At 58.5% G+C, this 27,852-nt stretch overlaps 4 protein-coding genes across 5 annotated transcripts; 2 read left to right on the top strand and 2 right to left on the bottom strand.

Moving 5' to 3' along the window:
• Nucleotides 1–1,075: 1,075 nt before the first annotated feature.
• On the bottom strand, nucleotides 1,076–16,815 carry NECAB3 (N-terminal EF-hand calcium binding protein 3; the record flags this gene model as incomplete). Of its 2 annotated transcripts, XM_079719818.1 has the most annotated exons (13): nucleotides 1,076–1,104; nucleotides 1,202–1,293; nucleotides 1,810–1,887; nucleotides 2,056–2,168; nucleotides 2,700–2,753; nucleotides 2,858–2,937; nucleotides 3,064–3,182; nucleotides 3,466–3,602; nucleotides 11,703–11,800; nucleotides 11,996–12,021; nucleotides 13,000–13,108; nucleotides 14,671–14,695; nucleotides 16,699–16,815. In XM_079719818.1, the coding sequence occupies 13 exons, from the start codon at nucleotides 16,813–16,815 to the stop codon at nucleotides 1,076–1,078; spliced, it is 1,077 nt and encodes a 358-aa protein (XP_079575944.1). The 2 variants fall into 2 exon arrangements, with proteins under 2 accessions (XP_079575944.1, XP_079575945.1); XM_079719819.1 differs by lacking the exon at nucleotides 2,700–2,753 and having other exon boundaries at nucleotides 2,056–2,150.
• On the top strand, nucleotides 5,484–6,555 carry LOC307062566 (uncharacterized protein C20orf144; the record flags this gene model as incomplete). The annotated part of the gene is made up of 2 exons (XM_079718304.1): nucleotides 5,484–5,612; nucleotides 6,175–6,555. The coding sequence occupies 2 exons, from the start codon at nucleotides 5,484–5,486 to the stop codon at nucleotides 6,553–6,555; spliced, it is 510 nt and encodes a 169-aa protein (XP_079574430.1).
• ACTL10 (actin like 10) lies at nucleotides 9,777–10,490 on the top strand (the record flags this gene model as incomplete). The annotated part of the gene is made up of 1 exon (XM_079719820.1): nucleotides 9,777–10,490. One exon carries the CDS (start codon nucleotides 9,777–9,779, stop codon nucleotides 10,488–10,490), a length of 714 nt encoding a protein of 237 aa, XP_079575946.1.
• Nucleotides 16,816–18,334: 1,519 nt separating the features above from the next.
• E2F1 (E2F transcription factor 1) lies at nucleotides 18,335–27,852 on the bottom strand (the record flags this gene model as incomplete). The annotated part of the gene is made up of 7 exons (XM_079719964.1): nucleotides 18,335–19,646; nucleotides 19,774–19,999; nucleotides 20,094–20,208; nucleotides 20,927–21,079; nucleotides 21,931–22,150; nucleotides 22,515–22,605; nucleotides 27,592–27,852. The coding sequence occupies 7 exons, from the start codon at nucleotides 27,850–27,852 to the stop codon at nucleotides 19,399–19,401; spliced, it is 1,314 nt and encodes a 437-aa protein (XP_079576090.1). The 3' UTR covers nucleotides 18,335–19,398.

Consider the following 27,852-nt stretch of genomic DNA (forward strand, 5'->3'; position numbering starts at 1 on the left):
TGGGACCCTGAGAGGGCTCTGTGGCCTGTCCCCAGCTCCATGCCACACCCTGTTGGCAAAGGAAGGGGGGGTGAAGCTAGAACCCCCAGGATTTGGGGTGGATTAAGGCAGAGCCCATGTCCATTCTCCTTTCCCAGGAACGACCCTAGAACCAGGGTTTGTGGGGTGAGAGGGTCCTGAATTGAGAAAACCTGGATTGGCCGTGATTAAGTTCCCACTATCAGCAGGAATGGGGGCCTGGCCTTCTTGCCAAGGGAGAGAGAGGACACGATGCCAGAGGTGACTATTGCCTTTATTGCCGCTGTGCTGGGGTCCTGGGCTGGGGTTCAGAGGTATCTGGGGGCAGCAGGTGACTCTGGAGCCAAATTATTGCTACTTAGCAAGGTCACCTTGGGGCTTCCCATAGTGCCCTTAGTATGGGTGGGCATGAGCATGCAAATGATATGCAAACGACATGCAAACCAACCCAGGATCCTGCAGAGGGCTCTGGTGCAGCCGCAGGTGCTGAAAGAGTCAGGAGCCTGCCAGCCCAGGAGGGTGATGGGGACACCCAGGTCCTTGCAGACTGCAGACTGATCCAGCCCAGCCTCGGGGGTCGAGTTCGGGGGTATGGACAGTCCCTGAGCATCAGCCCTGGTTCTGCTGCTGGTTGGGGAAAAGCAGAAGCCTGGCCCCAAGATAGCAAGAAGAAAGCAGGCACCCACTAGGTAGCCAGACAGCCCAAGGCCCACTCAGAGAGGGAAGGGACCTGCCCTGGCTCACACAGCAAGGCAGGGGCAGAGGGGACCAGAATCCAGGCCTCCTGAGCTAGACAGATGCCAGAGTGCCTCAGAGGCCAAAGCTATGAGCAATAAAATACACTGTTAAAGAAAGAAATACAAAGCAAGCAGCCCAGTCTCTGATCCCTGGGCTGAGAGATTCTCCGCCAGCTGGCTCTGGGAGGGGAGGCCTCTGAGAGCCAGGCCCCAGGTATAGGAGGTGGCAGCGTTCTTGGTCTTGAGCTGAGCTGACCAGTCCAGAAGCTCCAGAAGGAGGCAGGCAGGGCTCCAGGGTCCTTGGCTTATGCAGGTGAGGCTCAGTTATTATTCATAATCCACCAGGATGCTGAGGGTCAGAGGTGGGGAGTCAGAGGCCATCAGGTGCCCACTGCCCTTCCCCCCAGTTCCCAGGGCTGTGGAGAGGGTTGGGAGCTGAAGCCCACCTGGGAAGAACACAGTGGTGAGGGTGTCTGGAGCCTGCAGGTGGTCAATGAGGATGCGCTGGAAGGCCTTACTGCAGGCGGACTGCTGGTGCCTGGGGAGGGCCGCAGAGTGGACCAAGGCTGGAGCTGGTCCCCAAGGATCAGGACCACATGGTTAAAAGCTCCCCACTCCCACCCAGTCCTGCTGCCTGGTTTCAGATCTGAGTCCTTCCTCATAGTGGCTCTGAGCCTCAGTTTTCTCCTCTGTGAAATGGGGACAATAGTGTCCACTTCACTGGGATACTGGGAGGATTACATGAAATAACACACAAGGTGTGTGGCATAGGCCCTATGCCATAGGGTGTGACACAGTGGTAAAGGTGTGTATTCATTGTGCACCTACCTTGTACCTGGCACTGTGTTCAGTTCTTTACATGTCATCTCATTTGGGTGATAAGAGGATGGAACTATGATCACTCCCATTTTGAAAAGGAGGCCACTGGGGCTCAGAGGAGTAACTCTCCTGAGGTCACACAGCCAGTGAATAGGAGAGGATGATTTGAACCCAGGCTTGACTCACTCCAGGGCACATACTCAATAAACAATAGCTGTTAGACCACCACTCATACCTTCTCCAGGAGGCCTCATCCTGCCAGAACTCGTACAGGGTGAAGGAGGCATTGTCCAGCATCTTCTGGGCAGACACACTGCAGGGCCAAAGAGACGGCCAGGCCAGGCCTGGGCTGCCACCACCTCTGCCCACCTAGCCAGGGGTGTCTAACGAGAGCCCTGGCCCAGGACGCTCAGTCCCAGCATTCCTCGTGCTCACCCCCCACCCCGACCTTGGCCGGCCCACCACCCGGCTGAGGACTCACTGCAGGCAATGGCTCTGGGCCCCTGTGAAGTCCACGTAGCAGCACAGGGCATGGTGGAAGTCCTGCAGGGCTTCCTCTGCCACCTGCACCTGCCTTTGGGCCACGAGGATGTGCTGGCAAGAGAGGCAGCCTGGTCAGCTGGGGTGGGGTAGGGCAGGGCATGGGGTGAGGGACTGCTGTGGCCTCCAGGACGACCCCGCCCTTCTTGTCCTGCACCACACCCAGCCAACCCTGAGGTCGGGCTCCTGCCCCAGCCTGGCCCCCAGCTTCCCTGACTCCATCCTCCTCTTCCCATCACCAAGGTTGCTGCCTTGATCCAGCCACTGTCCCACTCTCCTGCAGTATGGCACCACTTCCTCCTGCCCCCTTTAGCCTCTGTCCACACTGCTCCAGACCCAGCTTTCAGAACTGTAGACAAGGGAAACTGACGCCCATGGAAGGACAGAGTTCTGCAGGGTCACAGAGCAAGGGCCAGAACTCAGCACCTGCCTGCCAGGCCCAGGGGACAAGGGCTGGGTCAAGCCTGGAGAAGGGGGCATATGTACAAGACAGAGGCTGAGGGCAGCTGGCCCCATGAACCTCCTCACTTCAGGATCTCCTCCCGGACTCCCACACCCAGCCGCCTGCCCCTCGCACACACTCACCGAGTTGGGCCCCTTGGTAAACTCCTCTTCGTGCAGGGGTTCCAGCCGGGGGGCCTGTGAGGGATGCAGAGCGTGGGCCAGGTCCCTGGCGTGTGCCTGGCTTGGGTGGATTCCCAAAAGGTCCACAGACACGGGGCACTGGCCACACGGCCACTCACCTTGCACTCCAGCTGGTCGATGAGCTCCTGGAGACGGTTGATCTGGAGTCGCCAGTGCATCTCAGCCTCTGAGCTCTGCCCTGGGGGTCAGGCACGGGCCCCCTCAGGCTGGGGGTTTCTTGGGATGAATTGAGGGAAAGTGGAGGAGCAAACACTGCGGCCCTGGGGGATGCCGTGCCCTCCCATCCCACCGCAGGCACACCCACCTGTGTCAGAGGAGCCAGGAGACCAGGTGAGTGACCGACTGACACTCCGCAGGGCCCTGCGCCCTGCCCGCCGGCTGCCTCGGGGCCTGCTCTGCACCTCCACCCTCTCTTCATCTGACCTGAGGGGAGTGGAGGGTCAGCCCACTGCTCCCAGACTCACGGGGCCAGGCACTGGGGCCCCAGCACGGGCCTGGGTGGGTAAGACAGGCTTCCTGGGACACTGAGGCCCAGCCTCAAAGCCAGCCACCCCTGCTCACCCCTCTTGGCCTCCCTGCCAGGGAACAAGAATGTGGGCTCCAGGATGCTAGAACATGGAACATGATAAAAGCTGAGGGCCTTGACACATGGAGATAAGGGGCATTCATGCACTGGACCCGCAGGTGGGCAGAGCTCCTCACACACCGTGGGCCATGGGCCTGGGCCTCCAGGGTATCTGACGCCCCCTCCAGCGAGCTCTGCAGGGCTTGGAGCTGGCTCACCGTCTCCCGCAATAGGAAGCGTGTCACAAACTGGTCCACCTTGGAGGCCCGCTCATACTCCTGGGGGCAGAGGGGGCATGGTCAGCATCTCCTGGCTCCAAGCATACATTTCTGAACGGGGAGCTGCCCCCTGCACCCCACCCCCTGCTCATCAGAGCAACAGTGGCAGCCTAAAGAGCAGAGGACATGCAGACCTGGCATAAGCAGAAAGGCACTGGGACTCAGTGGGGAGCACACCCTGGACCCCCTCCTTGTCTGGGCCTGGCCTCTCTTACTGGGAGGTATGAGGCCAGCTCACAGAGAAGCATCTGCCATTCTCTGGCCCTCAAGGCCCTTTCCCTGTTGGGGCTCCCACCTTCAGCCAGTGAGGCCGCCGGCACAGCTAGACTGGGCTGGGTGGGGTGGGGCAGGGCAATTTTGACCCACGAGGCAAAATGACAGTGTGATATGGCGCCATACTCACCAGCTGGCCCCAAACTCACAGGCTTAGTATTCATTCATTCATCCATTCATTCATTCACTCATCCATGCAACACACATTGACTGAGCACCTCTTTTTTTTTTTTTTTGCAGTACGCGGGCCTCTCACTGTTGTGGCCTCTCCCATTGCGGAGCACAGGCTCCGGACGCACAGGTTCAGCGGCCATGGCTCAAGGGCCCAGCCGCTCCGCGGCAAGTGGGATCTTCCCGGACGGACCAGGGCACGAACCCGTGTCCCCTGCATCGGCAGGCAGACTCTCAACCACTGTGCCACGAGGGAAGCCCTACTGAGCACCTCTTACTAGGAGCTGCAGATACAAGACTTCAGGTCGCTGGCCTCACACACACATCCCAGCACTGATCCCCATCTACACCACCATTTCCCCCCAGCCCTTGCCAAGGCAGGCAGAGACAGGGAGGACCACCATGTGCCAGGCCCTGTGCTGCCCACCTGGAATGCTCAGAGACAACCCAGCTACCTTCATCTCCTTGTGCCTCAGTTTCCTCACCTATAAAACAGGGATGGTAATAGCCATCTCGCTGAGCTGTTGAGAGGCTCCAGTGAGTTATCTCCTACATAGGGGTCAGCCTAGTACCTGGCACATAAGTTCTCAATAAAGAACTGCCATTGTTTTCATGGTCAAACAGAATTCTAACAAGAAACCTGCCCACTCCACCTACACACACAGTACAGGGTGGGAGTCTTGGGGAGCTGCGGTGCCCCCCTCGACAAGGGGCTCCAGAGGCACCTACGTCAAGGGCTTCGTCTTCTGCCCATAACCTGCCTCAATTCAGCCATCACGGGCAGGGACAGAAGGGGGTTGGGGACCTCTCATTCCCAGACAGGCCAGTGGCTTCTCCAGGCCTCATCTCTAGACTTCCTGGCCGTCTTCTGAGCTTCCTGAAATCCTCCCAATCAATTCCCTTGCTGGTGCTTAAGATGACTGATCAGTTTCTGTTGTTTACAACCAAAGAACCTGGCTGACACAAGCACCCATTCTGCTTCAGGCCCTGTTTCGAAGCAGAGTTTCATTTAATCCTCCTAATCATTTACAGGAAACATAATTGACCCCGTTTTGCATATGAAAAGACTGAGGCCTACAGAAGTTGATTACCTTGGCCAAGGTCACACAACTAGTTAGCGGCAGAGTCAGAATTCAAACCCAGGTCCCACAAACTCCTCTCCTCACCACTAAGCACCTTACAAGCATCGCCTCACTTATCATCATTAGCCCAGTTTTACAGCTGAGAAACCAAGGCCAGAAGTCACAGACAGAGTAAATGGAGCCGAGATTGGCCCGTGTGTACTGGGAGGAGCAGCTCGGAGCCTGGAGCTGGTAAGGTCGACCCATGAGGTCACAATGTGGCCTCCCTGGGACACAGCCGGGGCAGGGGACCCCCAGCCAGAGGGCAGGGCAGAGGCAGCGTGGGCCGGGCCCCCCAGTGCTGACCAGCCCTGCCATGGGAAACAACAGTTCCCACAAGAGGACCAAAGTGCCCAAGCAGGCCCGCAAGGAGAGGCCACCTGACATGGACAAGGCCTGGCGGAAACAGCAGTTCTTCAACCACCTCAAGTGGAAGAAGCCGAGTGTGAGTCCCAGGGGGGAAAGGGGCAGATGGAGTTCAGGGACCCTGGACAGGTGGACAGGAGGGGATGCTGGGACGAGGAGGGGGAGCACGAGGGGATTCTCCCAACGGTGGACAGATGGGTGGAGGGCCTGGCATGGCCAATCAGCCCTAGCTGGTGCCACTGGGGCTCTGGGCACAGGGAGTTCCCTTATGCCCCCTTTCCATTCCCCCTCCTCAAGTGGGCAGAGGCCCTGGACCGGGGCCGGGGTGGGTGAGGGTCTCAGCATCGAGGCTGGGAGGGCAGGCAGCGGATTTCATAAACATAACCGGAGTGAGGTCTCAGGAGGTCAGCCTGGTGGGGGCGGGGGTGAGGGTTTCCAGAGGGGAGGCAGGATCCTGGGCGAGGAGGGCAGGGTGCCTGCCTGCCCCAGCTCCCCCTGCCCGGGCTGGGAGGATGGCAGGAGTCCCGGAAACGTAGAGGGGGCAGGGTCCTGGGAGATAGAACCCGGCTGGGTGAGGGTCCCCGATAGGAAGGTGGGGCGCGCTCTTTCCCCTCACGCCCCTGCCCCACCCCCACCCCCAGACCAAGATCGTGCTGCTTTTCCTCCTGGACGAGCGGCAGCAGCTAGCCGAGGCGACGGCGGGCTCCGGCGCGCGGCCCGGGCGGCCCGGTGAGGACGCGGCGGACGGCCCCGTGGGCTCCCAAGTGGCGGCGCCCACGTTGCAAGGTGCGGGCGACGGCGCTGAGCGGCGCGAGGGCGCGCGTGGGCACGTAACGAAGACGATCCTAGTCAAGCTGCTGCTGCTGGACGCAAGGCTGCAGGAGGAGGGGCGCCGCGTGGCGGGTGGGCCCGGGGGCGGGCCCGCCGCGGGGGGCGGGGCCAAGGCCGCGCATGGCTGGCAGTGGCTCAACGCCCGTCTGCTGACCGAGAGCAAGGCGGGCGGCTATGCCGAAGCTGCCTAGGAGCAGCCGAGCAAGCGGCGCCGCTGCCCTCGCCCACGGCACTGAGTGCGTGGCCCGGACCTCCGGACCCCAACCCATACCAATAAAGAGCGCATAGCAACCCTGGCTTCTGTAGCCCTCCCGTCTGAGGTATCGGGGCGTAGAGCTGGGGTGGGGGAAACTGAGGCCCTGAGCGAGACAGGGGAGAACAGGCGTATTGAAGGCAGAGCCACAGCCATGGCCTGGAGCCAAGGCTGTTTTTGCTTCCTCCTTTCTTGTGACCCAAGAGTCAGAACCCCTCTTCCGGGCTGGCGGGGGGTGGGGGGCACCCTGCCACAGTGGAGGGAGGCCGCTCCTCTCCCCTCCAGCTCCAGGCCCGGGTCAGATCCTGACGGCTCTGCAGGCCCAATGGAAGAGAGCTTGGGCAAACCCAGGCTTGGCCACGCTAGGAGGAGGGGCCTGCTTCCAGCAGAGGCCAGGCAGCTCCAAGAGTCTCCAGCACTCACAGGTCCTTCTTAAGCTGAGGGAAGGTCCCAGGCAAAAAGCCACCACCTTGGGGAAGAAGTGTGAAGGTGTCATGGTCAGCATAGTTTGAGGCTTAGACTCACGTTCTGCCTGTGAGAGCACCCAGGAGGAGAGGCTGGGGTCCCTGGTCTTCTGACCCCTCACTCCTAACCCACTCTGCTTGGTAACCCTCAAGGCACCTCAGTCACTTGTCTCCCAAATGACCCTGTCCCATCCTCTTGCCCACATTGCAACCAAAGGCTTCTTCCAAACCACTGATCTGTAGGGCAGTTCACGCTCCCACTCATAAGCTTACACTGGTTCTGTGCTGCGCACAGGGAAACGGCCAAACTTATTACTGGGATGTACAGGTCCAGACCCCCAGCCTCGGTCTTCGCCTCTAGGGCTTCTTAGTGACTTCCACCCTCACCCCTGCTCTGGCCGTATTGCCACTTGTGGTCTTCAATTCGAGGTTCACCTCCCTAATTCACCCACAAGAGGCCCTGCACGCTTTCTGTGGGCGGGACCCAGCTGCTTCTCTCTCTCCTGGGTCCCAAAGCCAGCTCCGGACCCTACCCCCTCCAGCCCTGCCAAACCTTCAGCCTGCATTCCACTGGAGACCAACATCAGAATGCCCACTTTGGGGGCAGATGCATCAGGGGTGAAGGTCCCAGTTCACTAAAACCACAGGCACAGCTTCTGCTGAAGAGACACTTTTGTCAGTGTCAACACCACATCACCTGCATCAGGCTGGAGGCTGTACTACCCATAGCATCTCCCCTGCTGCTTTGTGAGAACTGACCCTTTCCTACCATCCACATGGTTACAATCAGGGTAACCACGTTCCTCAATGTGGCCACACCTCCTGGCATAAGCAATTGGCCCAAGCTGGTCCTATCAGCCCCTTCCCTGGGTCTGTCATTTAGGAGCTGTAGGAGACTATGTTTCCTGTAGGAATGTGCACAGGCTGAAGCCAGTCTAGAGAAGAATATAACCAGAACGCAGAGCCAGTGAACATCTTGGATCCCCCACAGGCCGGCAGTCAGGCCCTGATTCCAGTCTTTTCCTAAAACCTGATTTCACCCTTGCCTTGGTATCCATAAGACATACAAGATCCTTGTGATAAAAGTCCGTATTTTAGCTTAAGCTCACCGGAATGGGTCTTCAACTTGCAACCAGAATGGTCCTAAAGAGAATAAAGAGACCCTGCAGAGACAAGATGTGGACTATTTCCTTTGTGTGAGGACGACTGCCTTTCGGAGGAAGTAACTGAGCCCAGAGAGAGATTAGGACTTGCTCAGTGCACAGTGAGTCAGCCTCAGAACTGAGTCACCAACTCAGGTCCACGTTTGTAAGCCCCTGAAGGTAGGATCCCTTTGTGGGCTACCTGGGCCCTTGAAGGCTAAGCACACAGAGGTCTTCAGGGTGTGTGGAGATCCATGATTAAGAGCTTTCTCTTCAGCGTTGAGAGGGAAGGGGCCGCACATTTGGCCAGAGCACATGAGATAATCCGAAGTGGTTTGGGGAAGGAATCAAATTGGTTGGGCTGAGTGGCTGAGGCCAGACCCCTGGATGTCAAAATCACTGCCCTTGACCCTGTCCCAGGAGAGAGGATGGGTCTGGGGTGCTTTCATCAGGGTAGAGGCTGCGAAAGCACAGCAGGTGTTGAGAACTGAGGTCACAATGAGTCCAAGTGCTTTTCCTTCCTTCTCTGACCACCCCCTCCCAACTCCACGACCAGGAACTACAATACTTTGGTCAAGCCCAGTTGAGAAGTGCCGGGAGACAGCCAGGGTCTCAAGGGCCGGGCTGGACTCCTGGGTCCCCAAGGGGGATATACGTCTGGAAAACATTGCCACAAGGCCCCTTCATTCTCAGAGCTGCTCCTGGAAGCTTCTCAATCTCTTAAAGCGGCCCTCTCATCATCCACCTCAGCAAGGGCTTACTTAGGGGGCGGAGCCACACCACCCAGGTGAGTCTTCAGAGAGGGGGTGGGGCCTTGAGCCAGAGGAGGACCAAGAGGGACTGAGCCAGAGCCCAGTTAGGGCGGAGACTGACACTTGAACCAAAGGTCGGGCCTCAGGCCCAGGGGCGGAGCCAAGAGCTGAAAAGAGACCTCCACTCCGGCCAAAAGAGTGGGACTTCAGGACCAGAGGGCAGAGCCCAAGGAACGAGAGTGATAGTTCTCTAGCTCAGAAACGCGGGGACGTAGGCCCATGAAGCAGAGCCAAGAGCTGAAAGGCGGGCCACCATCAAATCCAGCTGAGGCGGGGTTCTCACGCCGGGGGCGGAGCTTTGGGCTGAAGGGCGTGGCCGGCCCGAAGGTGGCGTCGCTGTCCGAGAGTCGCCGGGTCCGCCGGCTGCCCTCGCTGGGCCGCGTCGCGGTGGTGGTGGACCAGGGCTCGGGCTTCACCAAGGCGGGCTTCGCGGGCGAGGAGCAGCCGCGCCTGGTACTGAAGAGCTGCAGCCTGATGCCCAGCTGGGACCGGCCCGTGCTGCCCGGGGCGCCCGGCTGCGAGCTGGCGGGCGGCGGGGTGCGGGCTCACCCCATCAAGCACGGCGTGGTGGTGGACTGGGAGGCGCTGGAGGGGCTGTGGGAGCGCCTGCTGGTTGGCGGCCTGCGGGTGTGCCCAGAGCAGCGGCCGGTGCTGGTGAGCGACTCGCCGTCGGCTCCGCCCGCGGGCCGCGAGAGGGTGGCCCAAATGCTGTTGGAGGCCCTGGCAGTGCCCGCGTGCCACATGGCCAGCACCGCGTTGCTGGCGCTCTGCTCTGTCGGCGCGTTCAGCGGGCTGGCCTTGGAGGCGGGCGCGGGTGTGTGCCACGCGTGGCAAGAGGCCACCTTCCGGCTGGACGTGGCAGGCAGTACTCTGTCACGCTACCTGCGGGACCTGCTGGTGGCAGCCTGCCCCGATCAACGACTGCATGCCCTGCCCCGCAAGGTCATCACACAGCTCAAGAAGCGCTGCTGCTATGTGTCGCTGGACTTCGACGGTGACCTCCGTAACCCTGCCCGCCACCATCCTGTCAGTTTCTACTTAGGCAATGGGTGCTCTGTCTGCCTCAGCAGCGAGCGCTTCCGCTGCCCCGAACCTATCTTCCAGCCGGGTCTGCTAGGCCAGGCTGAGCCGGGACTGCCCACCCTGGCCTTCCAGGCACTGCAGAGGATGCCCGCAACACTACGGACACGGCTGCCCAACACCGTGGTGCTGGCCGGTGGCTCCACGCTTTTCCCTGGCTTCACTGAGTGCCTGGAGATGGAGCTGGAAGCTCAGTGCTGGCGGCATGGTTATGGGGCACTGCAGCCTCGCCTGGTGGCCAAGCCCGGGCGTGGCACAGCAGTGTGGACAGGTGGCTCCATGATGGCCTCACTGCATTCCTTCCAATGCTACTGGATGACCCGGGCCATGTACCAGGAATGTGGCTCCAGGCTGGTGCATGAAGTATTCAACTGACTCATGTTGGACTGGAGGGGGTGGTGCCACGATGGGGTGGGGTGCAGAGGCAGACACCTGGCAGGCTGAGCTGCAGCTCTATCAGAGGCATTGAGTGCCGGATAAAAGGCTCAGTGATTGGAGCTGGCAGAGTCATGTGGTGATGGGTCACCCTCTACCCCTTTCTGGGCCAGGAGGAGGTGGTCAGGACCCCTGGGGCCCTTACTTTGACCTGCAGTTTGAATCCCCACTAACCAGTGCCAGTTCAGAGAATGCCAGTCTAGGGGCCCACCCCCAGGGCCCTGTTTCCATGGCAACAAGGAAGGCGATGCCCCCACCTGTGTCCAGGCCACAGATATGGAAGTCATCATAACATACCAACCCCTCATCATATACCATTTGGATTCCCATCCCATGCCAGGCCCCAAGGGATGACCCTTTGAAAAACTACTAAATCCCATGTGAAAGCAACCAGAAGGGGAAGCCCTGTCCTCAGATGATCATCAACTTGCTGAGAGCCTCAAAGTGAGGTCAGGCATGATCCCAGGCCTGCTCACTGTTCCCTCCTCACCCCCTTAGGCGGAGACATTTCTTAAAAAGAACACAAAGGGAGGGGTGCCTTTCGGTGTTTTTAAAATACCATCCAAGGGCCTGGAGCCCGGGCCGTGAGCACTGTTTATGCTTGTGCACACATGTCCATACACAGACACAAACACATGGGTGCACACATGCCTGCCTACTCACGCATGTCCTTAGGCTGCCCCCCAACCAAGCTCCACACACCAGTACGAGCCTCTGGATGTGTGTGAGCGTGCCCTCCCCCACAGCCCATCCCTGCTGGGAGCTGGCCTTCATACCCCACAACAGTTAGGTCTGGTCAATAATAAAAGCAGTAGCAGCAGCAGCTCCAGGTGTGACGTGGCTACTGCGTGCCAGGCAGAGGTCTCGGTGCTGGGAATAGAGTAGAGAACGAGACGGACAAAAATCCCTGCCTTCATTCTCGTTTAATTGTCACAACAAATGTCTGGAGGTAGGTTCTATTATAATGCCCAGTTTACAGATGAAGAAACTGAGGCCCAGAGAGGTAAAGATGCACAGCCAGAAAGTGGGAGCTGGGATTAGAACCCAGGCGTCTAGCTCCACAGCCCTGAGCCCAGTGGTGGAGGCTGCCACAGCACAGCAGACACCCCCTGCCCTCATTTTGGGCCCCCCACCATCAGCCCCTCCACTCACCAGCTTGGTGGTGTCCATGGCAGTGAGCACTGCACAGTTCAGCGACTCCAGTGCAGCCAGCACAGGCCGATAGACGCCCAGGTGTTCAGAGAAGTAGTCTGAGGGCAGAGGAGGTGCTCAAAGGTTCCCGGACTCCCACCCCCCCTTTTACAAGCTGGAATTCCCCAGCAGCCAACCAGGCCTCATACCCTGAGCCCAGCCGATCCTGTTCCATGGGACACCAGCAACAGCCTCTCATCACACCCACATGCCCAGGAGTCCCGGGAGACAAGGGCTCCCATGGGCCTACTCACCACACAGTTTCTCCGTTTCCAAATTGCTACAGGGAAAAGAGAAGGCACCCTTCAGACCCGCTGACTTGGGCCTGGTAAACTGGGACTTTGAAGCCAATGTTCCTCTCCTCTTCCTGCCCAGCTCAGGCTGACAAGGAGGCAACTTCTGACCCCACCCCAGGTTAAGTTGCTCAGTGGACAGACAGGGGGAGCACGGGTACTATCAGCCCACCAAACACTCTCTGAGGGCGAAACTTCAGTCCCACTGTCTGCCTCCAAGGGGGTTTCAGGCCGGGGAGGCAGATATGAACACAGGCCAGAGAGGAGTGGTTAGAGCTGGGAAGGGGGAGCCAGGTCCCAGGTCTGCGGAAATGCAGAGAAGGCATGGAGTATTACTTGGTAGGTCAGGGAGGGCTTCCTGGAGAAGGGGCTGCCTAAGTTAAGCCTTGAAGGAGAAGAAATCTGACTGCAGTATCTGGTGGTGGTTAGGTGGTAGCACTGCAGACAAAGGGTCCAGCCCAAGCCTGAGAACATGGGAGGACATGGGAGCCTAGGATTTATTCTAAGGAGATGGGGGAAAGGGAAGTGAGAGGGAGGGATAGCTGTGCATGTGTGTGCACCCATATGAGGAAGCAGGAGAGAAGGCAAGCAGACTCGCACTAAGGCCTGTAGATGTGGAAGCACCTGCATCCATGGGTGGAAGCAGGCGGGGGCCAGCTGTCCCCAGGCATCCTCTGGTCCCTGCAGGAAGCGGGAGTTGGAAGAGGGGGCACCTGTGGGCTGAACCATAGGTGGTGACTCAGGCCTGGCTATTTTGGGGTCCCAGCTGGAAGCAGTGTGATGAGCAAGGCTGGAGCCAGGGAGGGGGTAGGTGGGTGGGTAAAGTTGGCACCGAGCCCTGGCACCCCTCTCCCTCTGCCCCCCTCATCCTCCATAAGGAACCAAAGCAGCAGAAGACACAGTGGGGTTGGGACAGCCTGGCCTCACATCTACATGCGGCGCACACATCCCCCTTGAGTACTCACTCAGAGGGATGCCCGTCAATACTGCTGAACAGCTCTCGCAGCTCCCCGGGGCTGAGAACCCCATCGGCAAAGTAATTCTGGAATTCTTCAAATGAGAGCTTACCATCATCTGGGCGGGGTGGGTGGACAAAGAGCAGAGTCAGTATCCCTGACCCTGGCTGTACCCCTGCCACAAGATCCAGGCCCACTGAAGGCTTTGCAGCATCTCACAACCACCCAGCCAAGTGGAATGGGATTCTGAGCTTGATGGGAGGCCTGGCCATTGGGGACAAAAGGGCTGGGGCCCCCAGAGGTGCCCACTTAAGGCAACAGGGCCCACTTTGCAGGCACCCAAGGGTCAGGGCAGTACACAAGTAGCACTGGGTACGGACTCAATGTTTGCCAAATGAAGAAACAAATGAACAACAGCCTGGGTCACAGTCAGATCATGGCAGGGCCAGATGTCACTTGGAGGACTCGGGGCTGGGTCTCTGCCCCACATGCTGGCCAGTGTGGCTCCAGGGTGGAGGGGACCTCCGTGCTCTGGACCCAGGCCCTTCACAGAGAAGCCACAGGGAGTCAGATAAGATCTTCCTAAGAGTGGAGCCCCTGTAAGTAGCAGGAGGCTGGCTCAGGAGGGAAAGACCTCCCCATCACAGGGGGCATGTAGCAGAGGCCGAGAGCATTACCTGTGAGGTCTCTAAGCAGACGGGGTGGGGAGAGTGGAGCTGGGGGAGGGTCTGAACTTCCCCAGACAAGATGCTGTGATCCAAATGAGACCATGTGCCCCGATCAACCGGTTGGAACAAATGGTCTCCACCAATTTGAAGAGACCCAGGGAGAAGGGGCAAGGGGTGGGGACACAATCCTCTCTCAAGGAGGCCGAAACATAAACAGGTCTGAAGCCCCCAGCTGAAAGTGAGGGCAAGGCCGACGGGCTGTCTCAGCTCAGACCCTCCACTGGCCAATCAAGGCACCGTGGGCTGCTCTGAGTCATCTATGCGCAGCAACCTGCCTGCAGGGTCCCCTAATGGCTCCTGCTTTAGCTTTCAAGGTTTTGCCAGACCAGAGTCTGAGACTGCCCAGCACCCAGGGCAGGAGGAGCTGATTCCCTGGACCTAGCTTCATCCTGCCCAAGCCCTCCCTGTGTCCAGGCGGTTGGTAATGTGGAAAGTGACTGAGCACTCTAAAAATCTAAGATAAAATCCCCCAAAGGGCCTCATCTCCATGACCGCACCCTTCCAAGCCCCTCACACAGGGAGCCTGGGACCAAGCATCACATTAGACCTGGGTTCAAGGCCCACCACCTCAGGCAGCCTGTTTTACCTCTCTGGGCCCCTGCTCCTTTGTCTGTGAAATGGGGTAAAGAATTCTCACCTAGCTTGCAGTGTGAGGACAACATAAGGTCATATGCGAGAAGTACCCCCCAGTGTGCCAGGGCACTGCATGAAAATAAGCCCCCACCTCCAGCCTCTGGCTAAGTTACATTTCCTCCACTCTCCATCCTGCCAAACTTGATTCAAAACAACACTTCCTCCAAGAAGGACACCTGGGTTCATTCTCCTGATTTGGGTCCTCTCAAGATTTTTCTCCATTCTAGACAGTGCCCCCAAACCCCCAACCCTCCCCTGGGCCTCCCTGATGTCCGTCACCCACGCCCCCACTGTGGGACCCAGGGGAAACCACACTCACCATTCTTGTCTGCTCTGCGGAAAACCTAAAGGACAAAAGGGCATGGATGGGAGCTGTGAGCTGGGAGGCAAGAGGCTCCCACCCAACTCAACAGAGCCCCAGCTGGATGGCCTGCCCCCTGCGTCTCCCTTCCTCCTGCCCAGCATGGTCCCAGCTCCCTGCCCGGCTCGGCCCTGCAGGAGCTTTTCCAGCAAGGTGAGCCCAGGAAGAGCACACAGCGGGCCCCACTGCTTGCTCACTTCTCCTGCGGGCCTGGCCTGTGGGGGTGCTCCAAGCCAGCTCTCTGCACCTTCACCTCCCACACCCAGAGTCAGTCCCAAGTTCTGTCTGATGCATCAGCCCTCGAACGGTCCCAGCTTGAGGAAGGTGGGGAAATGGGCCAAGATGCGGCCTGAGTATCCTGGGCACCCATCCCAGACCTGAACCCCAACTCTGCTGTGTGGCTATGGTCTGTCCCAGACTCTGCCCACTCCGGGTTGTGTCTCTGTGAGCTTGTTGAAGACCCTGACATGCAGGTAGTGGCTAGTCCTTTCTTTGTGGGTACCTGTTTTCCCACTAGCACACAGGGGAGCAGCCCAGGGTTAACCCTTCCAGGGCTGGGGCTTCCTATGAGGCCGACTCAGTATGAGGGTCTTGGGCAGGCCTGTGTGCGTGTGTGTGTGTGTACGTGCAAGGGTGGACAGACTGTATTCATGGAGAAGCAGACAAGGAAGGGCAACAGAAGCAGCAAGAGCGGAGTTGAGTCAAGACTTGGTCCCTGTCTCCCCTAGGGACCAGAGACTCCCAGGTCACCCAAAGCCGCCCAGCAAATAGGAGACCAGCAGGCCTGGCAAGGAGGGGCAGGCCAAAGCCTGGACAGAGAGCCCCTATCAGCTCCAGGTCCTGAATACCTCTTCCCTCTGGCTGTTTTCTTGGGTCAGTGAGGCTCAGGGATGAATGTAATCCCTAGCCAGAAGCCTGACTCAGAGAAGGTCTGCCACTGGCTCGGGGTCCACACAGCAACCCAGCAGCCTGGAGATACAGGGGGGGTGAGAGTGGGGGAGGGGTACTAAGCTGAGAATGAGGACACCTAGGGCCACACCCTAGTGTGCCCCTGCCTCCATGTGTGATCTCGGACATAACCCTAACCCTCCAGGCCTTGGTTTTTCCATCTGGGAAGTGGGAGGGTCAGGTCCCTTCCAGCCGGGAGGACTGTGGCCAAGTGCTGAGTCACTAGGAACAGTGGGGAGGGGGCAGGAGTACAGCCTTTCCCACTGGCGGGGACCTCTGGGAGTGGGGGCATGAGAGGCACAGGACGGGCTGAGGGCTGGGGTGAAAGGTGGGGAAAGGGTTCAGGGCAGTGACCGAGGTCGGGCCAGGCTGCTCCACGCTGGTGACCATAGGGGCTGCAGGGCCACCTGCCAGTCAGGAGAGGGTGCACAGACCACAGAGAATGACTGTGGGCAGCCCCGACCAACTGTGGGATCCTTGGGTTGGATCTAAGGGACTCTGGGGTCAGCACCAGGTCAGGAGTCAGGGGACTGCTTCCTCTTCCAGGCCCCCCTGCCTGGGTCAACCCGGACACTTGACTGTTCCTGTTATCAAGGGTCGACAGCCCCCCCCCCCCCCGGCCAGACACATACATGGGGTGGTTCCGGGTTGTGGGGCAGGAGGGACAGTGACACTGAACCAGAGACAAGAAGAGATAAAGAGAGAAAGAATGAGAGACAGAATGGGACACAAAGGTTGCGAGATAAAGATAAGGGAGACACACGGAAACAGAGACAGCAGGGTCAGAGAGAGATAGTGAGAGAGGCAGAGACCCAGAGGCAGCGGCAGGGCCCCCAACAGACCTGGAGGAAGAGAGACGGACATAGAGACAGGGAAAAGCAGAGTGAGAGAGCCACAGAGACGGGGGCAGGGAGAGACCGTGAGAGACAGTGTCCAGGGAGTTACAGGGAGAGATACGACAGAGACCTGGAGAGACACCGCGAGAGACACCACCCCCAGGGCCACAGCGCCGGCGCCCCCGGCCCGCTCCCCACTCACGTCTTGGAAGAGCGCGTGTCCTGCGGGCCCGGCGGCCGGCGCGGGCGCGGGGGGTCGCGGGGGCTCCGGCGCAGGCGGCCGGATCAGGCACACGGTGAGCAGCCCCGCGCACGCCATGGCGCCGCCACCCGTTCGGCTCCGGCTCTATGCGGCTGCAGGCTCCGGACGCCACCGCCGCGGACTTCGGGGCACAGGAAGGGGGGGCGCCCGCCGATCGGCGCCGGCGCGGAGGCTGAGGGCCCCGCCCCCCGCGGCTCCGCCCCCGCCCCCGCCCGGAGGGCCGCCGAGGCCCCCTCCCAGCCCGGCCCCCGCGCTGGCCAGTCCGAGAGCTCGGCCCTCCGCCATCCCCTCTCCAGGCCCTCAGCCTCCCCGTCTGGAAAAGGGGAGCAAACTCCAGCCTTTAGGGCGGCAAGAGCCGCGCAATGCAGAATTCCAACAACACTGTTCACCTCCGCGACTCCCCACCTCCCGGAGAGGCGGCCACTGCGGAGTAAGGAGCCACTCAAGGGGTCATTTGCACCGGGTAAGGGCTGAGCGAATGACGGTCAGCGTGGAGTACTACACAGCCAGGAACAGAACGGGAGGGGCTGCGCGCACCCACCAAGGGCAGGTCCCGCACCGTTATAGGGTCAACAGAGCAAACGGCAGAAGCACAAGCGCGCCACCTGTTGGGCAAAACCCGCAAGTGGCTTCGCCTGTGCGCCTCTGTATCTTCTGCAAAATGGGGGTAAGGGTAGACACATCGTACGATTGTTGTGAGGGCCGACTGACAGTGAAGGGCTTAAAATAGGGGCTGGCTCAGGGAAAGCCCACCTAAGGGTTTGCTGCTAAATAGGTCCGTGGACCGTCTCCCAGTCACCCTCCCTTCCACTCTGAAGCTCTACTCGGGCTTCTCTTCCCCCTCGCTCTTCCATTCTGGCCCCCTCTTCAATCCATCCGCCACACAGCAGCCAGAGGGAGCTTTTAAATTATAAAACAGGGTGTGTCACTCCTCTCGCAGACTCACCAGGGTCCTTGTCCCCTGAATAAAGCCCAAGACTGAACGTCTCTCCGCCTTGGCCCTCACCTCAGGATTCCAGCCACACTGGTTTCTCTCAGGTCCTCAGGGCCCTGGGGGCCTTTGCCCATGTGGCCCTCTCCTGCTTGGTGTGGTTCTTCCTCTTCCTCCTCAGTTAATTTCTTCTATCCTACAGCTTTAGGTCAAGCACCACCTTTTCCAGGAAGCCCTCCCTGATCCTCTCATTTGTTTGAGTCTCCTCCAGCAGGTCCTGAGAGCTCCATGAGGGGAGGGAACGTGTGTCCCCAGAACCTGACACGGAATCAGCCTGTTGTAATTATCTGTTGCATGTTTACAAATGTCCAGAAACATCTGGAAGGAGCATAGCAAACTGATCAGAGTGGCTCCTCTGGGGCTGGAAAAAGGAAGGGAGTTCATTTATTACTTTATTGGACCAGTTTTTAAATTAGGGTAAAAAAGGTGATGAAGCCTACCTTTCTTGGGGTGGTGAGGCTCAAATACAATGAAGCCAGGCAGGGACAGGGAGAGGGAAGTAGAGAATGGGCATTTTCCCAGCAACCTTGACCTCTCCCACCCTCACATTTGCTCCCAGTACATAGTCCCCAAACTGGGCCCAGACATCATCAAAATATTTATTAAAACCAAAGCAGAGGGAACAGAGCTGTTAGGAAGGCAAATCAAAGTGCAGATTGGAGGGTGGGGCAGAGCAAGAAGTGGGGTGGAAGGGGCGCTTCAGATGCCACAGGAGGGGCCCCTGTGGTCTGGGCTGGGGGGGAGGCCCTTCACCCCACCCCTCCCGCCCACCCTGTCAGTGAAGGTCCCCCACTCACCTCTCCCATCTCACATCCATCCTGGGGGCAGCTGGGGCCCTGCAGTGACCCCGTGGGGAGAGACCACCCCCCTCGATCCACCCATGGCTGTCAGTCAGTCAGTCTGTCTCCCTCCCTCACTTTCCCAATAAATAAACCATTCAGGCCTCAGCTCCTTCAGAGTGGGGCAAAGAACAGCTCAGGGACCCCTGCCCTCGCTCAGGGGTAAGAGAGTTGCGGCATCAGCCCCGCATCCCTCCTACCCTTTGCTGATGCCCCAAGCTTGCCAAAAAGGCCTTGATAAATAAATAACGCTCCATTAAAGCTTCGATCAGAAAAACCTTTAAGACGACAGAAGTGCTCTCGCGGTCCTGCAAACGAGCAGGCCAAGGCCTCGCCACCCGGCCCGGTCAGCACGCAGGATTCTGGGGGCAGGTGGCCACCCTGGGCCTCGTGGGGCCCCTGGAGCAAGGAGACCAAAAGTGCAGTTAGAGCCCCCGCCATGCGCACACATGGGCTCATGCACACACACGTGGACACACTGGGGCGTGTTTTCAGTGCACACACAGATGTGTTCACCTTCATTCCCCGGTACATGCACACACACATGCTCACACACCACTCACCCCGTGTACACACGTGTCGGGTGTTGGGTGCATGCACATACACACCACAAACAGAATCCTTCCCTTCCTGGCTTGCTCAGCCTCCTGGCAGTAGCCAGACTCCAGAGCTAGAAGCTTCTGGAGGTAGGGGAGAGGGGTATAAATTAAATGTTTCCAATTGGACTAGGAGGACGGCCAGGGGCAGGGGGCTCCAGGGCTGCAGAGACAGGGTGGGCATCCCAGGAGGCCCTGGTCCCCCTAAGCCCCGTCAGAAATCCAGGGGAGTGAGGTCCCCAAAGTCACAGTCGAAGAGGTCTCTGATGCCCTCGCCCTCCTCAAGGCCGAAGTGGTAGTCGAGGGCCTCGTGCGGGGGGGACAGGCTGATGAACTCCTCGGGGAGGAGGCCGGCGAAGTCCTCCCGCACGTGCTCCAGGAGCGAGTCAGCCGCCACCAGTGGGGACAGGCGGTCCTCGTCCATGGGGGCCCGCAGGCTGCCCATCCGGGAAAGCAGAGGTTCTGGGGAGACGGGGGAGCATCACAGGCCGGGGACGCCCCGGCGGGGAGGGCAGAGGGGCTGTCACGCCTGCCCACCCACCCGGGAGAGGGGGCCCCACCCCGCCCTGCCCACCCACCCTTCACCCACCTTGCTCCAGGCTTAGCAGGGACTGACTGGGATCCGTGGCAGGGGATGAGGGGGGAGATGATGGTGGTGGCGGCACTGTGGTGGCAGGGTCAGCCGCCCTGTCCTCCTCCCCAGAAGCTGCACCCTGGGACGGGGTCTTCCCGGGGCTGATCCCGCCCGCACTCTCCTCGGGGCACAGGAAAACATCGATGGGGCCTTGTTTGCTCTTAAGGGAGATCTGAAAGGTCTGGGTGAAGGTAGCAGGCAGAGTAAACTGAGGCTCAGCTAACTACCAGCCCAGCCCAGCCTGTCCTGGTCCAGTCTAGACCCCCAGGTCTCACCTCTGAGGAGTCCACGGCTTGAAGCTGGGTCTCGGGAGGGGCCTTGATCACCATAACCATCTGTTCTGCAGGGTCCGCAATGCTACGAAGGTCCTGGCAGGTCACATAGGCCAGGGTTGGTGGAGTCAAGGACCACATGACCTTTGGCCTTTGGGGGCCACCACCCAGACAGCTCATAAGGCAGAGCCCATACCCGCTGAGTCACTCCTGTCCTCTGCATCTCCCACTCCAGGGCCTGGCACATAGCTGGCACTCAATCCTATCTCATGCCCTTGAGCCTCAGTTCCCACATCTGTACAATGAGACCACTCTCTACCCATCAGATCTCAAGGTAATAATGGCTGCCTGCAATAATTTCATATAAATTACATAAATACAGGCTTGGTACTGAGAATTTACTCTGACCCATGACCTTGGTGTCAATTAGTAGTTATCTCCAAAATGTATAAACGTAATTTGGGTATTCACTTAAAAAAAAAAGCTTATTTTAAAATAAAGTTTCTATTTTTGTAAATAAAAGACAAATAAAAACTTATATCTCTAACCTTGAAGCTACAACCAGGTACCGAATCATTGTATTAAATAAATGTTTGTTATTGGTATCCTAGCTTTTCTTGTTTTAATCTGTGCAACTTTGGAATAGGATTATTTTCCCCTTTTACAGATGAAGCTGAGACTCAGAGAGTAACTTGTCCAGTGTCACACAGTGACTAAATGCTGGGCCAGGACTGGTATCCAAAGCCAGAACCCTCTCCTGAATCCAGGGCCCAGGGTAGCCTCTCTATTCCCACTTGGATGGGGCCACGGTCACCCTCCAGGCAATTCAAGGATATCGCTGGCTGTCAGCATCCTCGGAAAGCAGACGCAGCTGCGTGGTGCAGATGTGGATCAGGTGGTCCAGCTGCCGCTCGCTTTCCTGCAGTTGCTGGAGGTCCTGGGTCAATCCTTCAAGCCGCCCACCGATCCCCACTGCTGCATGGCTGCCTCTGCCGGGAGGCAAAGGGAGGGTTAGCAGCTCCCGGCCCCTCTTCCCAGGAGGCGTGACCCTCAGCAGAACAGTCTGCTGCTGCCTCTGTTCTGTAAGACCCAGGCGAGCCCTTGCTCCTCTTGGCCTGGCTCCTCAGCTGGGAAACAGCAGAGGGCTGAAGCTGGGCTCCAAGGCAGACTGGCTGGGTTCAGCGTCGGGCCTGAATGTCTGTGAACACCCATGTGTCCCTCATAGGGGGCTGGATACGTAAATGAGGGCAGACATGCCGTGGAATACCATGCAGTCGTGTAAAAGGACAAGAATGCATTAGATGCAGACATGGAAGCATTTCTAAGACATATTAAGTGAAAAGAAAAAAAATGATGTAGAATGGAATATCTACCGAAAACTGAGAACACAAATGTGTCAGAGAGGGGAGTAGGATGACCAGGGAAAGAGGCGAAAAGGGAAAAATAAAATAAGAATTAACAAGAATAAAACAGCTGTGTTAAACAATCTCATCAATGGCAACAGAAGCCAGAACAATGGTCACCTGGTGGTATGAGGAGTGGACTGTCTGGGGAGAGGCACCAGGGAACTTTCTGGGGTGCTGGAAATGTTCCTTATTCTTATCGAGATGGTGGTTACCCAGGTGAAGAAATATGTAAAGTTGCATTGAGCTACATGTAGGTAAGATTTGTGTTCTTTCCTGCATCTATCACCTCAGGGAAGCCAACTTTCCTCTCTAAACCTCGGTTTTCCCAGCAGTAAGATGGTGATCCGGGCAGCCACAGTGGGTATCGTTATCAGCTCCTCCGGGCTGGCCTGGCCCCGGGCCTCCACCCACCCTCATGTTTGGCTGGTACCTACAGCCACTGGATGTGGTTCTTGGACTTCTTGGCAATGAGCTGGATGCCCTCAAGGACATTGGTGATGTCATAGATGCGCCGTTTCTGCACCTTCAGCACCTCAGCTGCCCAGTTCAGGTCGACAACACCATCGGCCGAGCGGCTCAGCAACTCCAGGAAGCGCTTGGTGGTCAGATTCAGCGATGTTTCATAGCGTGACTTCTCCCCTGGGGATTTCACACCTGGGGGCCAGGTAGGGTAGGGTCCCTCAGCACCACCCCCACCCCCCAGCCCCAGCCAGGCTCTGGGGGATGGGGCTGGGGGGGCAGATGGCTCCTTCCCCTTGGTGAGGCCAAGCAGGGAGGCCCTGTGGCAGCCTGCCAACCACAGTATTCCTCTTCCGGCCGGGGAACTCCCCACCCCCCAGGGCTTGGGGAAGCCATGCCAGGCGGCCACTCCAGCTGCCCCTTGGCGCCCCCAGAGGCCTGGCTCAGGCCCAGGCCTAACAGACCAGAGCTTAGTCTGCAAGCATGTTTGTCTGTCCACAACCACCCCCCAACCTGGGTCCAACCAGGAGGTCTGCCGTAGCCCAAGCTCAGAGGGTACCTTTTCCTGGGTGGCGGCCTCTGCCCCGAGCTGGCCCACTGCTCTCGGCCAGGTACTGATGGTCAGTTTCCAAGTCCAGCCTCCGCTTCACCTACGGCAAAAACAACGGGAGGATGCCCAGTAACCAGGAGAGTGGGGCCACAAGAGACCTGGCTGAGGGCCTGGTGCTCCCGGGCCGCCCCCTGCCTCAGTCTCTCTCCCAGGATGCCCAAGTGTGTGAGTGAGGGGGAGGTCCCAGGGGACACAATCCTACCCCATAGGACAGAACACTCAACTGGAAGGCAGAAGTTCCAGCCCCAGTTCCACCACTACCTTCTCAGGGGCATGCGGTAGTTTGCAATTTTTTTTTTTTTTTTTTTTTGGTACGCAGGCCTCTCACTGTTGTGGCCTCTCCCGTTGCGGAGCACAGGCTCCGGACGTGCAGGCTCAGCAGCCACGGCTCACGGGCCCAGCCGCTCCGCGGCATGTGGGATCTTCCCGGACCGGGGCACGAACCCGTGTCCCCTGCATCGGCAGGCGGACTCTCAACCACTGCGCCACCAGGGAAGCCCATCTGCAAATTTTTTGATACTCCTCCTTTCAAAAGATGGAGCCTAATTCTCCTCCCCTTAAATATGGGCCAGATCTGGTAACTTGCTTCGAATGGACAGAATATGGTGGATGTGTGTCACTTCTGAGACTGGATCATACAGGCACTGGAGCTTCCTCCTTGCTCTCTTTACTGGATCATTCACTCTTGGTGGAAGCCAGCTGCCATGTCACGCAGGCACTCAAGCACCGTAAGGACAGGCCCAAGTGGCAAGGAACTGAAGTCTCCCCCCAACAGCAACACAGGTAAGCTCAGAAGCAAATCCTCCAAACCTAGTCATGCCTTCCAACGACTGCAGCCGGGCCAACATTTTGGCAGCAACCTCAGAAGAGGCCCTGAGCCAGAAGCACCCAGCTAAGTAAGCCCTGAATGCCTCACCCCCAGAAACTGTATGATAATAAATGTTTGTTGTTTTAAGCCACTAGGAAACAGGTCCTCTGAGTAAGTCACTGCCTCTCTCTGGTTTCTGACTGTCTGTGAATATGGCAGCACAGTAATGGCCCCATTTTACAGATGAAACAACTGAAACCCAGAGAAGCGCACGGTCATATGGGCAGGAAGTGGCAGAGCCAGGAGCCCTGCCCAGGTGCCCTCTGATTTAGTTACACCACTCGAGGATGGAGATTGCCCTGGAGGTCTCACAGGCATCTCCACTGCATCCTGATGTACCCTCCCCTCCCCCACCCACAGGGTTTCCTGAGCTAGAACCTGGTTCAGCCCCACCTGCTGCCCTCATCACATCTAGCTGCCAAGAAATCCTGTCACCACAGCCACCAGCACCTCCCACCTGGACCAGCTGTCTTCCCATTGGTCTCCCTGCCTCCATCTGTCCCCCTCCACCTTAGTATCCTCATCTGCCACCAATTCTCCACAAGAACTTCTGCTGAGACATCTTTCTTCACAAACCTGTGTCTCCAAGCCTTAGCTCATGCTGGTCCCCTCCCTGGTTTGCCCTTGCCTCCCTCCCTCCTAATTCACACCAACGCTTCCCCCTCTGTGGGCAGGCACCTTACCCATAAGCTAAGCCTTTCCGATCCCACAAGAGAAACTGAGCCTCTCCTCCCTCAGAACTGCCTCAAACCCAACCCTTCCCGACATGGTCTCTCGCTACAAATTTCTGCGATGCATTTGTCTCACTCAGAAGACAGGGAGCCCCTCAGAGGCGGGCACTGGGTCTGAACAGTCTCTGTACACAGGGTCTGGGCGTCAACAAACGTTTGCTGAATGAGCCACCCCACATGCTGACGGACCCCGACACTCCCTCTCACGCACACACTCATGGATTCCCTCAGGGATCCGCGGATAGAAGAGCTAACACGCGCTGAGTGCCTCCTGCGTACCGAGCACCACTAGGTAACTGCTTTACCTGCGTGCGGTCATCAAACCCTCCAACCATCTTGCAGCAGGTGCTCTGAGGACTTCCACTTCCTGAGGAGCCTGCACCTCGGAGAGGTCACATAGTGAGAGGTGGAGTCAGGATCTAAACCTTAGTGGGCTGGGCAGAGGCTAGTCCGGAAGCCAGGCCCCCTAAAGCCGAACCAGAACGTACCCCCTCTCCAGCCTTTCCCCTAGGGCCTGAACCCTAGTATGCTCCAGCCAACCGCACCCCTTGCCTCCTTCCTGCTCCCCATAGGGGTGCCCACCCTGAAGGCAGATCAATGCCACACTCTAAAACAAGGGCTCAAGCAGATGGATGCCCATTTCTGCTGCTGCATCTAGAGATGCAGGCACAGGGACCCAAAAGGCAGGGGTGAAGACAAACAAAACATTGGTGAAAAAATCTGGATGACTCAAACACCTATCCATGGGAGGGGACACAAAAACTGGTTCATCCAGCCTCTGGAATACCACGCTGCTGTCAAGACGGAGTGAGGCAGGCTGATACAGAAGCCTCCCAAAGACACATTGACAAGAAAAACATAACGCAGTGCATTTATGTGATCCCTTTTGAGGACAAAGAGCTCATGAAACCATTTTCTCTGGTTCAGTTTCTATTACTATAGAATCCATTTCAGGGGTGACCTCTGTATGGGAGGGAGGACCATGAGGACCATGCTGCCTTATCTCTACAGTGTGGATGATGTGCTGTTGGAACACAGACATAAAGGAAAAACTTCAATTTCTAAAACTTTAAAAAAAGAAAGTTGTCATAACCACCTTAAAAACAAAAGCAGGCTCAGGAGGAAAAAAAAAGGAAAAATGGATGGGGCTGGGATCTTGTCCCCCTCAACTTTCTAGCCTTTTAACTCTTTTTCTGTAGTAAATGTGTATTATATTTAGTTTGTTTTTTAACAGCCATGACAACAGGGTAGAGGTGGACAGGAAGGGCCAGGAGGAATGGCTGAATTGCACAGAGACTTGTATGCAGGAGGTACTCAATGAATGCTCACTCGTGCAGAAGCTGAGCCTGTCACTTGTTTCAAGGACTGCCCCAAACAAATGCTAGAGCAGAGGGTCAGTGGAGGCCACAGCTCAGATGGCCAGTGGCTACCCACAGGTACAATGTTCGGGGGTGTTGGGTGGCAAAAGCTGGGCCTATGTTTCTGGACTTCAGCTCCAAGACCGCACCAGCCCTCATCCCTGCCCACGGCAGAAAACGCCTACGGGCCCTTAAGTACTGTGAGGGCAGAGGCCCCTTACTTGCCTGTGCCTGGAACCTCATAGGTGCTCACTAACAACTGTTGAATGAACAGAATGCTCAGGCCCAGTGAGGCTGCCCCTGACACCACTGGGGGTGGAGCAGAGGGCAAACGTCCTCAGCCCAGTCCCTGGCTGTCCCTCTGAGCCTGAAGCTCAGTTCCCCAAGGGCAGGACCCACAGCCCTGGGCCTGCTAGGTACCTGTCAATCAGCTAAACTGGAGGCTACTTGTCCAGGCTCCAAGCTGGGACCCACAGGGACAGGTTGCTGGGGTACAGGAGACGAGCCAGGTGGCCCACCCCTGGTACAACTTCCATCCCTCTCACTCATTTAGGAGGAAGGGACCTTGGGCTTCCTTCAACCTCTATTAGCATCTCCAGTATGCAAGGCATCCCAGCAGTTAACCACTCAGGAAATCTGGATTGGTCCCAGCACTCACTAGCTGACTTACTAGGGAATGTTCTAACATCTCTACGCCTCAGCTTCCCTATCTGTAAAAGGGGAAGGTTGTTGAAAGGGTTAAATGAGTTAATTGGGTAAAGTGCTTGGCACAGGGCCTAATACACAATACAGTCTCAAAACAATGGTGCCTGCTATTGTTATTATTAGCATCTCGGTGATTCCGGAAGGAAGGCCACACTGGGCAAGGGGCCAAGGGGGTTGGGGGAACCTTGCCGGGATGCCTCAGGGACCAGCTGCCACCCAGGCCATGAGCAGTTGGGCGGCTTCCACCTCCTTGCCCTGGGCCCTGCCTCCTCCCACAACCTGCTCCAAGCCCTATGCGGAGACCCCATCCTGCCCATCCGTGCCTCACCTTCACCCACAGGTTGTGCCAGTCAAACTGGTCTCCACGCCCTGTCCTGGAGCACACAGGACCAAGCTCCAGGGCTCCACTCCCTTCTCCCCCTGTAATTCAGCTGCTTCTTTTGGGCCCCCCAGTCTGAACTGTCTTGAGCCTCTTGCTGCTCAGGGAGCACTTTATCAAGGCACCTCCCTGGGGCATTTACTCTCTCCTGGCACCGGGGGCCTCCTCTGCAGCTCCCAGAGGCCCAACCCACCCAGTACTTCCACTGGGGCCCAGGGGTCTGCCTGCCTGATTAATGAGGTTCCATGGCAACCAGGGTCTGGGAGGGTGGAGGATGGCAGATGGAAGGACAGGCAGAGGGAGGGGATCAGCAGCTGGCCCAGCCACCCCGCCCCTGCAGAGAAGGCCTCCCAGCCAGGCGGCCTGTCCCCAGAGGCCCGGAGGGCCAGGCCTGCACCTGGCAGTCCCAGCATCGAGGCAGGAAGGAGGGTCACCTCAGTGGCTCTTCCACGGTCTGGACCCAGGACGCCCCCCTTGACCTCCCTAAGCAGCCATGCCCACCACCCAGCCACACGTTCTGGTCTGAAGCCAGCAGGCCTCAGTTCAAATCTCACTTGCAGCCTTGTGACCAGGGGGCAAGTCACTTCCCCTCCCTGGACACAGTTCAGATGGGCACAGTGACAACACCGAGCTCACAGCATGGATGTGAGTTTTAGCTGCCTTGAAGTCTGCCAGAGACCTGGCATGCAGTCAGCGATAGCTGAATACACGTGGGGCCATTATTATCACTGAGTCTGACCCTCGAGCGTCTCTGGCGAGGAAGCTGAGGCCCAGAGCACAGAGCAGCAAACAAGGACTGGCCCGAGGTCACCCTGCACCCCGGGGCGGGGCCCGGAGGACGAACCCAGGCTCGGCACCGCCCAGCCCGGGCGCGTCAGCCCACCCTCCTCCGCCCCAGCTGCCGCCGGGCCAAACACCGCGCCCCGCCAGGGTCTGCGCGGGGGTCCAGGTAGCGCAATTGGCCCAGTGTCCCTGGTGTCCGTACCGGCGGGCGGCCGAGCGCGGGGCGCGGCGCGCTGGGTGTGGGTCGGGGCGCCTGCGGCGTGGCGAAGAGCAGCAGGTCGGGGTCGCGGGGGCCGGCGGCGGGCGCGGCGGGGCCGGCGGGGGCCGGCGGGGCGCTGGCGTCCTGCGCCGTGGAGATGATGACGATCTGCGAGGAATCGAGCAGCCGCAGCGCGCCGGCCCCAAGGAGGGCCTCCAGCGCCGGCGCGCAAGGGCCGCCCGTGGGGGCCCCGGCCACGGCCAT

This window comes from Hyperoodon ampullatus (genome assembly GCF_949752795.1).
Source record: "Hyperoodon ampullatus genome assembly, chromosome: 14".
In the NCBI taxonomy this organism is placed as follows: Eukaryota; Metazoa; Chordata; class Mammalia; order Artiodactyla; family Ziphiidae; genus Hyperoodon; species Hyperoodon ampullatus.